The 18,006-nt window shown below is 41.5% G+C and overlaps 1 protein-coding gene across 1 annotated transcript in view; it reads right to left on the bottom strand.

Annotated features, from left to right (window-relative positions):
* CEP295 (centrosomal protein 295) overlaps window positions 1-18,006 on the bottom strand; it is a 111,559-nt gene that overhangs the window by 49,786 nt on the left and 43,767 nt on the right. The window contains exons 13-15 of the mRNA XM_040340144.1: window positions 15,416-15,507; window positions 3,746-4,697; window positions 2,671-2,794 (exon numbers count right to left, since the gene is read on the bottom strand). Coding sequence (XP_040196078.1) covers window positions 2,671-2,794; window positions 3,746-4,697; window positions 15,416-15,507 — 1,168 coding nt within the window. The remainder of the gene's footprint in view (window positions 1-2,670; window positions 2,795-3,745; window positions 4,698-15,415; window positions 15,508-18,006) is intronic.

The raw sequence follows: 18,006 nt of genomic DNA, 5'->3' as shown, positions 1-18,006 counted from the left end.
AAGGTTATAGCGCCTACAAAATAGGGGATAGATTTATGGCATTTTTATTATTTAACCAGTAATGAAGGTGAGCTGCGATTTTTATCGGGACTGCGATATTATGGCAGACACAGAGGACACTTGACAAATTTTTGGGATCATTGAGATTTATAGAGCGATCAGTGCTATAAATATGCACCGATTACTTTATAAATGTCACTGGCAGGGAAGAGGTTAACACTAGGGGGGCAATCAAGGGGTTAAATGTGTTACCCATGTGTATTCTAACTGTAGGGGGATGGGACTGTCTAGGAGGAGAGATAGATCGGTGTTCATACTTTGAATGAACACACGATCTGTCTCTACTCCCCTGAACGAATCGGGATCTGTGTGTTTGAACGAATCGGGATCTGTGCGTTTACACAGATCCCGGTTCTTGCTCTGACACGAGCGATCGCGGTTGCCGTTGGTCATCGCTCCCCGCCATGCACTCACATCCCTAGTGGTCAAAAGAAAGTGACGTAGGCAACGTCGATTTGCCCGGCCGAGTAAAACTGCGGCAGCTGGTCAGCAAGTGGTTAAAGATGTCACCTGATAGTTTCCTTGCTGGATACATTATAAAAGGTTCATTAGGCCGGTGGGGTGAGCAGTACTGCATTCGGCCAGAGGTGTGGGGGAGCCGGTACCCGAGTGTCTGAACATCTCGGGCGCCCCCACACCTCTGGCCACATGCGGTACTGCATACACCAGCAGTCACTGTGGAACAAAATTATCTAGTTTTTATTGATTCCTATGGGGAAACTTGCTTTGATATACGATTGCTTTGGATTACAAGCATGCTTCTGGAGCAGATAATGCTCGTAATCCAAGGTACTACTGTATATGTATTTTATTAGGATTTCATGTGAAAGAAACACAAAATGGCACATAATTGTGAAGTGGAAGGAAAATAAATGTTTTTTCAATTTTTTTTACATATAAATATGTGAAAAGTGTAGTGTGCATTTGTATTCAGCCCCCTTTACTCTCATATCCCCTTAACTAAAATCTAGTGATAACAATTGTTTTCAGGAGTCATCCAATTAGTAAATAAGAGTCCACATGTGTGCAATTTAATCTCAGTATAAATACAGCTGTTCTGTGAATCCCTCAGAGGTTTGTTAGAGAACCTTAGTGAACAAACATCATCATTAAAGCTAAGGAACACACCAGACAGGTCAGGGATACAGTTGTGGAGAAATTTAAAGTAGGGTTAGGTTATAACAAAATATCCCAAGCTTTGAACATCTCACGGAGCACTGTTCAATCCATCATCCAAAATTGGAAAGAGTATGACACAACTGCAAACCTACCAAGACATGGCCGTCCACCTAAACTGACAGGCTGGACAAGGAGAGCATTAATCAGGGAAGCAGTCAAGAGGCCCATGGTAACTCTGGAGGAGCTGCAGAGAGCCACAGAATCTTTCCTCAGGACAACTATCAGTCGTGCTCTCCACAAATCTGGCCTTTATGGAAGAGTGACAAGAAGAAAGACATTTTTGAAAGAAAGCCATAAGAAGTTCTGTTTGCAGTTTGCGAGATGCCATGTAGGAGACACAGCAAACATTTGGGACTGCTTATAACAATACAGAACCATGCATCCTTCAGAAGTCGTAGGAAATGGGTAGAAGACATTGGGGAGATAAACGAGGAACAGTGTGAAAGGGCACTTGAATCTGTTACTGTGGTGTCCGTATCTGCATCTCACAAACTATCGCAACTTTTTATTCTACACAGAGCCTATAGAACAGCGCCACAATTGCATAGATGGGGAAGAAGGGATACCCCTATGTGCCAAAAGTGCAAAGTTCAGCAATGGGACTTCATACACTTAATTTGGAGATGCCCAAAGCTACATAGGTACTGGGGGGGAAGTATCCCAGTGTATTACCAGAGTAGCACAGGTACCAGTTCCATTGGATCCTCAGGCCCCTTGCTAGGGGCCATTGACCCTGGAGAGTATACAAAAGGAAAGTATTATATGATAACAAGGTTGCTGTACCTGGCAAGAAAGCTCATTGCACGTTACTGGATGGCCCCGGGGGTCCCCACAGGGAAGCAATGGATTGCGTATGTCAACTCCCTGTTGGGTAGAGAACATTTGGCATATAAACGAAGGAAAGTGGAGGGTAAATTTGAGGAGATCTGGCATTCCTGGTTGTGAGACGCGAGTGTTGCACCAGCAAAACTGGTGACGGATAGATTCCTTATGTAGAGTGCAGAGGATAGGGTGGAGGGGGTGGGTTTAAAAAAAAAAAAAAAGGGAGTAGTACATTGGAATATTATGTGAACGGAAAAATGTTGTACAATGTATTCTAATTGAGTTGTAATGGATGCCGAATAGGCATATGTATGTATTAAATTAGAAAAAAAATAAAATAAAAATAAAGTGGATTTAAAAAAAAAAAAAAAAAAAAAAAAAAGATGTGGAAGAAGGTGCTCTGGTCACATGAGACCAAAATGTTACTTTTTGTCCAAAAAGCAAAATGCTGTGTGAGTTAAACAAGGAGGAAGTAGAGAGGTAAGTGGCTGGACAGGATTACAAAAATCCCAAAGTTCTTTGGCAGGAATAGAGATTTCACCACTTGTCTCCACTTCTTTCTGTCCTAGTTTTATCACATTTACTGTATATTGGATAAAGAAAACCTACCAAGTTTGAGTCGGAGGTCTTCTTGGCTACTGTCATCCAGAGCTTCTAAAAGAGTAGACATAAAATGATAACGATCCGTCTTGGGAATCTGGTTGAAGTCAGTAGGCAACTTGTTCTGTCCTGGCTTCAAAACAAAATTATCATTAAAAAATACCAATATTAAGACCCCACTTTACAGTCTATTAAGCCTATGATAGATTCTGCCATTCTGGACTCAGGAGTTCAAAAATGTTCCAAGACAGTCAAACTGAGCATGGTTAGATTCACTGTGAAGGATTTCACTCTCCTGGAACAGAAGTTTCACATCCCGACCAAATCCGTTCACTCTGAATGGCTGGGCCATGATGACATTACTTCCGTGCATGCGCACAGGAGTCACTTCATCTTGGCATAGTGCGGGTGCTGCAAAGATACAATGAGCAGGGCTAAGCATTTATAACATAGTAGACCATTATGGTCTCTTCCGTTATACAATTTCCTACCTGTGAAAATGTAATCTTAAGTTTAATACTGCTTTAAGCTTTAGTTGCTGCTTTAAAAAGGGGTTGTAAAGGTAATTTTTTTTCCTAAACAGCTTCCTTTACCTTAGTGCAGTCCTCCTTCACTTACCTCATCCTTCCATTTTGCTTTTAAATGTCCTTATTTCTTCTGAGAAATCCTCACTTCCTGCTCTTCTGTCTGTAACTCACCACCGTAATGCGAGGCTTTCTCCCTGGTGTGGAGTGTCGTGCTCGCCCCCTCCCTTGGACTACAGGAGAGTCAGGACTCCCACTAACACAAAGCTCCTTTATCTGCAATGTAGAGTGTCCCGACTCTCCTGTAGTCCAAGGGAGGGGCGAGCACGACACTCCACACCAAGGAGAAAGCCTTGCATTATTGTGTGGAGTTACAGACAGAAGAGCAGGAAGTGAGGATTTCTCCGAAGAAATAAGGACATTTAAAAGCAAAATGGAAGGATGAGGTAAGTGAAGGAGGACTGCACTAAGGTAAAGGAAGCTATTTAGGGGGGGGGGGGGGGGGATTGTACCTTTACAACCCCTTTAATAATTTTTGGATCTGGCTCATTTTCTCTTACCTCTCTGGTGCCCAAAACATTTTCAAGCGACTCTTGGTGTCTTCTCATTTGTTCTTCCAGTTGCTTCTGTTTCTGAAGGAGATGGTCCTCTTGGCTCTTTTGCTTGGACAGTAAAGAATCCCGTTGCTTGTCTAGCTGATCTTGCATGGCCTTCAGATGGTCTTGCTGAGCTCTGATCTCCACGGTGGAGGAGAGGAGTCTTTCTCTGAACTCACGGACATTAGAAAAATCTCCTAATGGCTGGTTCTCCATCACACGTAATCTGGGCGCTTGCAAAGGGATAGCTGGTTCAGGAAGGTCTATTTGGGGTAGACCTAAAGAAAGTTCTGAAGGCAATGGATGGTATGTTGTGTTAGATGACGTGTCATAATCTCCAGGGCTAGATATAGTTGACTGTTTCTCACAAACAGCTTCAGCATGCAGAAAACTAGTATCATCTTGATCGGGACTCTGATAAGGAAAATGCGTTTGAGGTAAAGTCTCCTGGAGACTTCTTTCCTCCCCAAAATCACTCTGTGAGGAACGTACACCACCTAGATTCCTGATATCATCAGCAAGTCTGTTGGAGTCCACACCACCTTGGGGGAAGAAGTCTCCAGGCAATTTAGGACCTGTCAATACTGGACTCTGCAAAGCACTCCCATTCCTTGGACTCATCTGTTCAGGCTCCAAGGCCCTGGAAGTGTGAGAAATATTTGGTTCATGCCGCTGTTCCAAATTATTCTTAATGGTAACTGAATTTTTAAGTGAATCACTTCTAAGAGGAGACTTATTCACATTCGCAGGAGGAGGAGATGAAGGCGGATACTCTATGGCTTGTGGTTTTGGGCTGTCCATACTCCTATCAGATGTACTTTGGTGAGATATCGATAAGTGTGGATATCGCTTCTTTAATAGTATTTGGTATTCCTCTAAACGTTTCCGTGCCTCATCCACAGATTCCTTATGTAGCCTAAAAAAAAAAAAAAAAAAAAAAAAAAAGTGATTTCATAAGGAAAATAAACTGACTTTACTGACAGATTTTCAGGTCCGTAATATTTAACTAGGTCCTTAAAATTACTAAATAGGAGTGTTCAATATAATCAGCTAGGGCCGAAACAACTAATCAACAACTAATCGATTATGAAAATTGTAATCGATTCATTTCATAATCGATTAATCGGCCAGTGACATAATGGGGTTAAAAAAAAACAAAAAATACCCCTTTATAGTACAAAAAAGCAAATCTTTACTGTAATTATTACTTTCACTGTCCCACAGTAATAAAATGAACCCCTTACAGTAGCGATTATTTGCTCTTTTTGTACTTATTTTTGTTTTTTTTGTTTACAAACGTTTTTTATTGAAGCATAAGGTCATAGTATAATCATTTACCAGTGGTAAAAAATGAACAAGTGAAAGAGTAATTTACATAATACAGTACATACAAGTATAGATATATCTCACGGGAGAATGTATACAACTAATTTGCAGATCTATACGATCTCCGTGGGGGAGAAAGAAATAACATAAGAGTAGTAATTAGTGGATGTGCTTAAGCAGAATACCTATAATGGATTTTACATCCGTAGTGAGGCTTCCCACAGAGACCATTTTTTTTGGTGTAGATGCATAGTGTCATATAGCGTGTGGTGTATTCTTTCCGATAATTTGATATTTTCCATGCGGTTAAGAATTTGAGGCCATGGCACATTGTTTGAACGCCAGTTGAAAGCTATGGCCCAGTGGATGGCGCTAAGGAGAGTGTGGGATAATCTGGAACTTGCAATTGGTATGTCTTGAATGGGAGCAAACAGAAGGCACATTTGAGGAGTTATTGGGATTTTTCTACCTGAAATTCGATCAATCATAAGACTTGCATTGTGCCAGATGGGTTTGATGTGGGAGCATTCCCAAAATATGTGTAATAGTGTTCCCTGTGTAGGACAACCCCTGAAACAGAGTGGAGAAGTGGATGGGTAAAACAAATTAAGTTTGGCAGGGGTTAGGTACCATCTGTACAGCAGTTTAGTGGCAGATTCTCTAATGGTGGAAGTTTTGGTACATCTGTGTAGATTGTCAAATATGGCATCCCATTGTTCGGGGGAGAATGAAACATTTAAGTCCGATTCCCATTGTAGCATAGGGTGTGTTTTTTCTGGCATGTTGAATTCGTTTAGGTTTTTATAGATTTTTGATATTAAACCCTTGTCACGAGGGGAGGAAATACAAATACGTTCGAATAGTGAGAAAGGGTTGTTTAGAGTAAGTGAGTGGTATTTTTGGTAAAAGTGCTTTATCTTTTCATAATTTTCATAATCTGTGTGTGCAAGGTCAAATCTCGTTTGTAGTTCAGTGAATGAGTAAAAAGTATTGTTATGAGTGAGAGATTTTAGATTCGTTAGATTGTGTAGCTTCCATATTGCTAATGAGTCTTGGTAATTATCTTGGAGAGTGAAATGAGGGTCTCCTAGGAAGGATGCCAAGGGAGGGATGTCCGAGGACAAGTTAAATTTGGTGACCTGTCTGTTCCACTGTTGTAGGGAATGTGTTACAATTGTGTTTAACGGTCTAATTCTCTGAGGCAGAATGGATTTGGACCAGAGTAGACCTTGTAGGTGGTAAGGGAGGACGGATTGCTCTTCGAACTGAAGCCAAGGTATTTGGGAGGCTGGGGCATACCACTGTGCAAGTTGGGTAAGTCTGGCGGACAGATAATACAGCCATAAGTTTGGGATGCTTAGTCCTCCTTTCAATTGGGGCCTAAACATTAGGGAGTAGCTAAATCTTGTTTTTTTGTTTTGCCAGATGAATTTATTAATTTCCCTTTGGAGTGAATCTAACTTGCTTTTGGGCAATGTAAGAGGAAGAGCTCTAAAAAGGAACAAAAGTCTGGGTAGTAAGACCATTTTCATGGCCACTATTCTTCCTGAGAAAGATATTTGGTGTGAAGACCATAGTTTTATTGTGTTTTTGATATTATTGAATAATGGTGGGTAATTCGCATGGAATAGAGCTTTGAATGAGGGGGTGACACGTATTCCCAAGTATCTAAATGAATCCGTACACCAGGTGAATGGAAAATTGTCTTTGAGCGATGCAATTAAGGTTGGTGGGATGTTGATGGGTAAGGCTGAGCATTTGGACAGGTTTACACCCAATCCAGATAGGTCATGAAAGGTATCTAGAATCTTGGTTAGATTAGGTAAGGAGATGAGAGGATTCGTTAAAAAGAGAAGGACGTCATCAGCATAGAGGCTTAGTTTGAATTCTTTGGACCCTTTAGTGTAGCCCTTGATATCTATATTATTTCTAATTGCGCAGGCTAGGGGTTCTATTGCCAGGGCAAAGAGGAGTGGGGAGAGTGGGCAACCCTGCCTGGTGCCCCTGCACAGAGGGAAAAAGTCAGAGTTGTTGCCTGGAAGTTTAATACGAGTTTGGGGGTCATGATAAAGAGCTTTAAATCCATGAAAGAATTTGCTATTTATGCCATATCTAGGGAGTAATTTGTCTAAGTATGACCAGCTGACGCTGTCAAAGGCTTTGTGGATGTCGAGACTGAGTAAAAGTGCGGATTTAGAGTGTAAGTTAGAGTCCTGAATAATGTTTGTAGTCAGTCTTATGTTATCTGTTATTTGTCTGTTTGGGATGAATCCTGTTTGATCCGGATTAATTAATGGGGAAATAACTGCAGCCAATCTATCCGCTAGTAATCTACTAAATATTTTAAGGTCATTATCTATGACCGAGATCGGGCGATAATTTTGTGGGGTGGAATGGTCTTTATTAGGTTTGGGAAGAAGGGACATGTTTGCCAGAAGCATTTCTGATGGGAATTGGTTTCCCTGCAGAATGTGATTATATAATTTTGTAAGATGCGGGGTTAGTGTGGATGCAAATTTTTTATAATAGGATGTGGAGTATCCATCCGGACCCGGAGCTGTAGAGGTCTTTAATGATTTTATTATTCTATTAATTTCTAAGTCTGAGCAGGGGGCGTTGAGCGCCTCAATTTGTTCATTAGACAGGGTGGGTAACGTAATATCATTAAGCCAGTTCAAGGAGGTTTGTTTAGGTGGGGATTGGGGTGTAGAGAGCAGCTTTTTATAGAAGTCTAGAAATATGTTCATAACTTCTTTGGGGTGTGACACTAAGTTACCTGATGTATCTCTAAGTTTATAGGTGTGGGAAGGTTTTGTCGTTTGAGTTAGTTTTCTAGCAAACATGGTGGAATATGAATTGCTATTAAGCAAGAATCTAGCCTTAGACCATCTGAGGGCCTTTTCTGCGTCTGATGTAAGTAGGGAGTCTAAAGCTATGCGTTTGTCTTGAATTTGCTTTAGAAGGTCACTGGAGGGGTTTTGGTTATTCCTGTGATACAAAAGATCTAGATCCTTTGTGAGGGATCTAATATCCGCTAGTTTAGATTTGTTTTTATTTGAGGCAATACTTATCAAATGGCCTCTCATGACCGCCTTATGTGCCATCCATAGAGACGTAGGTGGCATGTCTGGTGCTATGTTAAGTGCAAAGTATTGCTCGATGTGAGATAGGATTTTTTGATGGATTATCGGGTCAGTCAACAGGGAGTCATTTATTCGCCACTTATGAGTTGTGTTTGTTAGGCCTATATGTGAGGTGTTGAAGGAGACTATATGGTGGTCTGACCAGGGGCATGGATGGATCTCTGCTTTTGAGGAGTTGGCCAATAGGATTGGGGTACAAAAAATATAATCCAGCCGTGCGTAACTGTCATGTGGGTGGGAGTAGAATGTATAGGCTTTGGTACCTACATTGTGAGCTCTCCATGTGTCAATCAGTTGGTGATTGTATAATGATCTATTTAAAGATTTAGGGAATGCTTTAGACGATGGAACCACTCTGCTTCTATCTAATGCTGAATGTGCAGCAAGGTTAAAATCACCACCTACAATTAAATGTGTGGAGTGGAATCTATCTAAGGTATCAAAGAATTTTGAAAAGAAGCTTGTATGTGCATCATTGGGAGCATATACTGATACAATGGTAAGTGATCGTCCCTTTATTGAACCTTTCAGGATCAAATATCGACTGTCTGGATCTTTAAAAATACTGTCAATGTCGAATACTACCGAATTTCTTACAAAAATTGCTACACCCCTGGATTTAGTGTTAAACGTAGTGCAATAGAATTGGCTGTAACATTTGTCGAAAAATTTTGGATGTTTATCTGTTGCAAAATGGGTTTCCTGTAACAGGACAATGTCAGCACCCAACCTCTTATAGTGACGGAAAGCCTTTTTCCTTTTTTGAGGGGAGTTAATGCCCTGGGCATTGTGAGATATCACCCTAAGTCCCATTGAACAGGTAATGGGTAACTATTATAATTATCAGTGATAAAATAAAGCTCACAAGGCCCAGGGCTCAACGCATGTATAAAAAGATACTGAATCACCACCATCATATTAAAAGATGACATTCTGATCCAAATATGATCTCTGAAAGAGATCAGATTATTCTTTTGTATAAAATTGTCACTAGCATAAACTGTAATACCATATATCAAAATCGACTCTAGATTCATTTTGGTTGACCTTATAATATAAGATAACTTGCAAAAACCTTTTCTATAGCATAGGGGGTCAGGGTGACAGGCACCAAATGACCAAAAAAATATATAAAGTGGACAAAATTGTCCAAAACTCACATAGGGAGCCCTATCTGTAAGAAGAACAGATAGCATGATCAGTTGCGCGAAAAATGCTACGAACCGAAACATATTTTTGAAACCCAATGTGAGTAGGGGGACAAACTAACAGAGACGGAGCAGATCAGTCTCAGCGAAGATTCTATAAAACTGAAAAAATACCTTATGTATGCAGTACATCTTTCAATAAAAAAGAGAAGGACTAGAAAATATATATAACTTCTTGTCAAAGACAATATAAAATCCCAACAAAACCTCCTCTAGAGAAGTACAACAAATGTACACCTTAGGCTATCATATTAACATATTAATATTAACCTGCAACCTTTCAGGAAAGAGCGAAACAAAACATTATAACTTGGTTAAACCCGACGGAGGGGGAGAAATCCCTCCGTCAGTGTCCATCTCCAGCTACCATCTCTTCCCCGTAGTTGCTACTATTCAAAAAAAAAAGCAGGAAGACCCTTCAACCGAAGGAGTGGGACCACCCCATCAGGCATCCATGTTTCTGAAGGATTGTCGCCATCTTCTTGGGTCTCGACGTGTGGATGGAGTAGCCCAGATAGGAGAGGAGGCGGGAGTAGATGGTCTCGCGTCAGCAGCCGGATCTAAAAGCCCCAACTTCACCAGGAGGTCTTTGCCCTCCAAGACATTAAAGACGGTGAAGGTCGTGCCATTGTGGGGCACCGTTAACTTGAAAGGGAAACCCCATCTGTATCTTATGCGAGCTGATTGTAACACCGAGGTTACTTCTTTCATTTTACGCCGTCTTTCTAGTGTGGCCTGGGAAATGTCTGGAAATATTTGGATTCTAACGCCATCAAGTTCAATGTTGTGCATGTTCCTGGAAGCTCTCAGTATGCTCTCTTTTGTGATGAAGTCTTTCATGCACAGAACAATGTCCCGTGGTGGTTTATCTGGTGGTGGTTTGGGACGTAGAGCCCTATGTATTCTGTCACACAAACGCAGAGGGTGGAGATTCTGGGAGGAGATTGTGGAACAACTTAGACACAGCCGGCATTAGGTCAGAAACTGATTCCGGAATGCCGCGAATTCTCAGGTTGTTTCTGCGGTTTCGATTGTCCAAATCCTCCACTTGTGATTGCAAATATGAGTAATTCTCAGCTAGAAGTTCAAAGTCCTTTCTAAGATCATTGTGTGCAAGTGAAAGCTCGTCGTGTTTAGTTTCAAGTACGTCTGTGCGACCTCCAAGGGATGCTATTTCTTGTGTAAGTGTACTAGTTGTTTTTTGGAGCTCATATTGTATTTTATCCGCAAGCTTTTCGTATATCCTGGTTAAGCTGTCGTCCAAATCGGCTTTTGTAATCTGGGTGGGGTGCTCATTTGTGTTTTGGGTAGAAGCATTCATCTGTAACGGGGCACCTGCTGACTTTGAAGACTGTGACTTCTTCGGAGAGCTGGTATTATTATGAGACATTTTTTTCTGCTCCTTGTTGCGTAGATGATATGTGGACAAAGAAAATTGTTGTACGTGGCGGCGGAGCGCCTTCCTGCCAGACGGCATGTACTGGATGGACCCGTGGGGAAGGTGATGGAAATAATGATTTGTTTTCGGGGAATTATTGTATATCTACCCCTTCCTTTCACTTTCTTTATATTTCCTGCATAGTGCTTTAAATCTTCGCTATTCCAATGAAGCTAGTACAAGTTGCTGCTGGTCTGCATCTCGCCTCGCATGCGCCCCCCTTTTACTTAGAGGTGTAAATTTAGTCCATAATGACCGGTCCCCGGCAGGACATTAGGGAGCAGCACCAGCACGTGGGAACAAATTGTTCGATTAGGAAAGTACGGTCCTCCAGGGGGGTCAGGGGTAAGCACCGGGGAACTTGATAGGACAGAGAAATTGCCGTGATATAGTAAAACAGCAGAACCCCTCCAGATTACTGCTAGGAATCCCACTGTCAACAACAGAGGGAGTGAAAAGTTCTTTTGGCAAAATTCTTTGGGGACAATGTTTCAGGTTATTTCCCCTAAATTGTAGTGGGGTGTGCAGAGCGTCTGTAGGGGGGCAAAAGAGAAGTCCGTAGACTAAGGCTGGGTAAGGCAAGATGGTCGTCCCACTGATCTATAAGGTCTTAGATGTTGTGATCAGCCTCTCTGAAACAAAGGGAGCAGCCACCCCAGTCCCTTGCTGAAATGATGCTCCTCCGGTATTGAGGATACTGGTGGTGGGACAGGGCCTAGATCCCTAATTAGGAGGACTATAGGCCTCTGGTGATTACAGGGGTGTACCAAGATGGCCGCCGTATGCCTGCTAAGTAGGAGCTCCTCTGTCAGGCAGGCAGTCCCAGACTTAGGCTGCAGCAGGGTCCGACACAGGGCACAATGGTGGGGTAAACGTCCAGGGAATGTCCTGAGGAGGCCTGCACCACAGAGGGTTGATCGCCCGCGATACGATCCGGCGGGGCTCAATTTCAGGAAAGGCCAGGGATTACCAGCACGGACTAGGCCGCAACCGCTGCGGGAGAGCTCGGGACCAGGCACGGCCTCTGGATGGGACCAGGATGATGTGGGGGCTTCCGGAGAGGGCCGAAGGAGATCACCCGACTCCCAGAGCGACAAGGCCAGGCAGAACGCCAGGAAAGGCCGGGGATTCCGCCGACGGACTAGGCCGCACCCGTCCGCGGCGGCCGCGGAAGAGCCTGGGACCCGGCGCCGACACCGGACTAAGACAGGTAGGGATAGTAGTGGTGGAAGATAGGGGCTGGAGGTGATCCCCTACCTCTGATAACCGTTAGGGCCTCGATCCTCCGGGAAGCAAGATGGCGGCGGTCTCGGGAGCTGGAGGTGATGGATCCCTGGCGCCCGCCGACCGAATCCCCTCAAAATACTGGCTCTGGACAGTGTGGGAGCCCGGGCTGGGTAGATTGATAAACTTAATTTAAGTTAAAAAAGTTTATAAATGTCCCGATGGATTTGGATGCTATCCAAAGGACTCGGAGCTCCTCAGGAACACGTCCGCCACCTTTCATGTCCGGCCACGCCCCCTTATTTTTGTTTTTTAACCCCCATCATGTTACTAAACATCTCAGGCCTGGGTCACACCTTTTTTGGAAACACACTACAGTTCATTTACATGTTTTCCTATGGGACACGTTCACATCCATGATTTTTTTTCAGCTGCTGCATATTTGGAAAGGGCAAGGACTTTAACGCAAAACATTGCTATATTTTTTTTTTTTTTTGGTTCACTAGACTTCAAATGGAGAAGCTGCAGAAAAGCATGAAATGTGTTTTTGCGGCAATTTGTGTTTTGTAATCTGCCCAACAACAAAGTGGCCCAAATATTTATTTTTATTAATGCAATTTTTTTTTTTTTAATGCTATTATCCCATCGATTAATCGAAACAATAATCGGGCAACTAATCGATTATGAAAATAATTGTTAGTTGCAGCCCTATAATCCGCTGATGCACTTTCAGCATTCTAATGAAGAAACTTGTAGCGTCTGCATCCTTCTAGAAGGAAATAATCCTTAAAGCAATATTAAAATAGTTATTTACAAAATTACCTGCTCTGTACAGTGGTTTTGCACAGAGCAGCCTGGATCCTCTTCTTCATGGGTCCCTCTACGGCGCTCCTAGCCCCTCCCTCCCGACGAGTGCCCCCACAGCAAGCAGCTTGCTAGTGGGGCACCCAAGCTGAGCCACTGCTCTGTGTATCCAGTCTACTTCCGCCCCCTCCATCTCCTAATTGGCTCACTGGCTGTGATTGACAGCAATTGAAGCCATTCTGCCAAAAGCCAATAAAGAGTGCCCAGAGAGGAACGGCTCTCACAGACATCCGATTCGAGAGAGGGCTCAGGTAAGTATGAGGGGGGCTGCTGCACACAGAAGGTTTTTTACCTTCATGCATAGAACGCATTAAGATAAAAATAACTTGTGCCTTTACAACCACTTTGAGTGACTCACAAAAATATAATTCCTATTGCAAAGAAAGCATAAAAGTTTACTTTTATCTTTATGCAGACTTCAGAAAAAAAATTAAAAAAATAGTGAGCCAATCACAAGCAGGAAATTATATTTCTAGGGAAGTAAACAAACTGTACAGAAGACCTCCAGGTTGCCATATTGCATTGAATCTTACAGAAAATTACAGTGGCTGCAGATTGAAAGGTCATTTTTAATAACATTAAAATATAATAAGGCTGGTTTAGCAATTGTATGAGCTATTTGACGCAAGTGGAGTTGTCCTTCAGGCTTTTACTGCAGGTGGTCAGGTATCTTGACCTTAGTCTTTAGCAAGACGTCACTGAACGGACTTACTTTTACGAGTCTATCCCCAGTCTCCAACAAAATGTGGACTGGAGTTAAATACGCATACAACAACATTGTAACCATCAACAACTCAAAAAACACATATAAATTAGCAGAAATGCAAAGATGTAGCCACACAAACCATAACATAGGCAAACATTCTCCCTCCCTTGTGCATATGGAGAAAAGGGCAGAAAGTTGCAAGCAAAATATTAATCACTATAAGTGATACATGTACACTGGACTTAAAATAATGTAAAAAAAAATGCCAGTAGCTTTGCAGTGATTTTTTCATAGTCTTTGCAATAGCGGTTTTTAGCGTTTTTCCACGTTCACTTTTTTTTCTTCAATGGATCAAAAAAGTCCAAATCCGCTGGTGAGCCGCGTTTGACATTAGCGCTTTTACAGCTGAAAAGCTCCTCTTAGAACCCATTATTTGGGGGTTTATTTGAAGCCAAAAAACACCCCAGCCAAAAACTGCTGATAACAGCACATGTGTGCATGGACACACAGGATAACATGGGAGTTTAATGACTGTAGAAAAAAACGTCTGAAGCCAAAAACAGACGATCTAAAAACTTACATTGCGCACAAGGCCCCATATGAACTTCTGGTGTGCAATTTAAAATCCAAAATCCTTCTTAGTGTAGAAGATGTTGCAAGAATCTGCCATACTGGGAAACTTCCACCTTTTTATTGTATGACTGAAGATCCCCATTAGTTTGTGTCACAATTTGAACCACTAATATATTCCCTGAAAGAATGTAAAAACCATAACTAGGTTTGTAGTAGGGTTGTCCCGATACCACTTTTTTAGGACCGAGTACAAGTACCGATACTTTTTTTCATGTAGTCGCCGATACCGAATACCGATACTTTTTTTAAATGTCATGTGACAGTTTTCAAACCACAATACAGACTAAGGATATTTTCTTTAGAATTATGAAGAACTCTAACTCAAGACATTATAAAAGAATAAAAATGAGTAAAAATGAATAAAAATGTTTTATTTGCTTGTCACGCAGTAGTAAAAAACTCAAAGAATTTTCATAGAACATGTTGATAAATACAAAAAAAGTATTCTATTTAGGTATCGGGAGCATTTGTGCGAGTACGAGTACTCCCGCAAATACTCGGTATCGGTCCCGATACCGATACTAGTATCGGTATCTGGACAACCCTAGTTTGTAGCCACCATCCTGATTTTTCCTGCATTCCACTTCAAACCATTTAATAGAACCTTCCTACACGCTGAGCTGACAGTCCTTGCAATATCAAAATGTCCATTTTGGACATTTCTTCCCACTAAGCCATCTCATAATTACAGTGGTTCTAAAGACTGACGGCAGCCCCCACCCCATACTTACCCGAGTCTGATCACAATCCAGCGATGTGCATGAGAGAGCAGAGTCTCTCCCTCCTTATTGGCCTAGACTAGGGCTTCTCAACCAGGGTTCCTCCAATGCTTGCTAGGGCTTCCTTGAGCAATGACCAATTTTTGCCTCTTGGATAAGTTCCCAGTGACAATCTTTTTAGCCATCTCTAGGGGTGAAATTCTTCCCCCAAGACAACAGATGTAAGGAGAGCATTCTTCCACTGATCATCTCACACCAATGTATCATGAGTTGTAGATACAGACATTTTTAACAGGGGTTCCCAGAGACCACCTGCTGCGGCTCAGTCTTGATATATTTTTTCTTTACACATAGATTGACGTGAAGAAATTACCTGTTCTGTTCAACAAGACGTTGCTGATACTCTCGAATCATTTGAATGTGAAGATTTTCAGCAGACTCATGGGCCTCCGAAACAGAAGGTTCCTATTGTAACACACAAGAGGACATTAAACACTACACCCTCAACCAGGAAAACTGATAACATTGCTGGCTATATTCACACGCATGCACTGTAAAACTGCAGTCCTAATTTGACTCAGGTCTTCGAACAGCATTGTTTGGCCATTTTAAGACCTTATAGGCAAGGTTTCCATGAAGTATGAGCATGCTGCATTATTTAGGGCTGCAACTAACGATTATTTTGATAATCGATTAGTTGGCCGATTATTGTTTCGATTAATCGGATAATAGCCTTAAAAAAAAAATTGGGCCAATTTGTTGTTGGGCAGATTACAAAACACAAATTGCTGCAAAAACACATTACATGCTTTTCTGCAGCTTCTCCATTGAAGTATATTGAACCAAAAAAAAACAAAAATAGCACTGTTTTGCGTTAAAAACTCCTTGCCCTTTCCAAATAGGCAGCAGCTGAAAAAAAAATCATGGATGTGAACGTGTCCCATAGGAAAACATGTAAATGAACTGTAGTGTGTTTCTGCAAAAAGCACCAAAAAACAGAGATGTGAACCAGGCCTGAGATGTTTAGTAACATAATGGGGTTAAAAAAACTAAAATAAGTACAAAAAGAGCAAATAACCACTAATGTAAGGGGTTCATTTTTTTTACTGTGGGACAGTAAAAGTAATATTTACAGTAGCCATTTGCTTTGTTGTACTATAAAGGGCTAATTTTAGTTTTAACCCCATTATGTTACTGGCCAATTAATCGATTATGAAAATTGTAATCGATTAATTTCATAATCGATTAGTTTCAGCCCTACATTTATTGTGTGCCTTATAGCGTTCATCAGCATGCAGCTTGCTGTTGAAATCAATTTAAAACCCTTTAACACTTGTGCGACTTGTAAACGACATTGGACTGCAAAGTTGCATGACAAGTCGTACTCCAAGATTTCCAATGAGTTCCATTCATATCTGTGCGACTTTAAGTCGCACCAACTTCAAAGTAGTCCCTGTACTACTTTGGTCTGAATTTGAGTTACACAGGCATATCCTGAAATCGCGCGACTTTGAAGTAGTCGCAGTGTGAAAGAGGCCATAAGATGTTTGAGATTTTATGATCTATCGAATTGCATTCGACCCCTTTCAAGCTGCTTTTGCATTCCCATAGACTTGAATAGAAGGGGGAGAAGTTCTGACATGAATAAAAGTGCATTGATGCAGGCTCTTGGTGTGAACTGCATCATCAAAGCTTTATTATTGACCTTTACACGCAATTAACCACTTAGGACTGAGCCCATTTTTGAAACTTGTTTAAAAGTTAAAAAATAAATAAAAAATTGCTTAAAATTCCCAAACATATACAAAAAACAAAAACAAAAAAAAAAGATATACATATATTTTTGTAGCAAAAAGACTCTGGAAAATAAAATGGCGGTAGTTGCAATATTTTAAGTTAGACGGTATTTGCGCAGACTTCTTTCAAAATACATTTTTTGGGGGGGGGACACTTTTTTAAATAATAATAATAAAAAAAAAAGTTAGCCCAATGTTTAACAGTGACCAAGTTAGAGCTACAGAGGGGGTCTAGTGCTAGAATTATTGCTCACACTGACATTCGTAGCGATACCTCACATGTGTGATATGAACACGGTTTACATTTTTTCTTATTATATTGAACACTGTCCCTTAAAAAAAAAAAAAACCTGATCACTTTTAGTCCTGTTATAAGGAACAACATACCTTGTGACAGCAACTCTTTATAAAAAGGATCTGTGGTCTAAAAGACCATAAATCACTCTTTTGCACTTAAAAATTTAGATCACCAGAATCGGCAATTCTGAACACTCAATTAAAAAAAAAAAAAAAAAAAAATCAGCGCCATTGGCAGCCAAGTTAACTAAAGTGACATCACTTCCGGAATTTTTCTACATAGACCGGATCACAGCCGAATCTGGCTTGGTTTCGTGGCTCAGGAGGCCCGGGAAGAGCGGCAGATGGTGGTGGGAGGGGGGTCGTTCCCTCCCGCTGCCTGGGATAACGGCCGATCAGCTGCCGAGCTGGAACGGCCTTTTATTACCAGATAGCCGACCGGCCGCTCCGCAAAAGGGTGCCGGAGGATATAGCCCAAATACATCCACTTCCTCCTACCGGTACAGCAGTTTTCGTGAAGTGGTTTAACATGCAAACCCTCACATATAATATTTATAATATTATAGACTTTATAATATTATTTACACTAACTTATAACACAGCATGGGTCTGTGGATTTAATTTTTTTTCTATTTACATAAGTTTTTTGTGTATATTCAGCAGTAGGAGTGTAGTCTTGGCTTACACTGGGCAACAGCTGATTGGAGGAAAGGCACACACCCCCACCCCACATTTGCAGAACGACAAAGATACTTTCAGAGCTGTGCCGTGACAAGCCAAGCTCTCTGCTAATCTCTTTATAGCAACCTCCCCCAACACACACTTTCAGCTGCTGAGAGAGCGATGCTTAGGTCAAATTTCATGAATCGGG

Source organism: Rana temporaria, chromosome 2 (assembly GCF_905171775.1).
Source record: "Rana temporaria chromosome 2, aRanTem1.1, whole genome shotgun sequence".
In the NCBI taxonomy this organism is placed as follows: Eukaryota; Metazoa; Chordata; class Amphibia; order Anura; family Ranidae; genus Rana; species Rana temporaria.
This window is presented reverse-complemented; position numbering and strand designations above follow the sequence as displayed.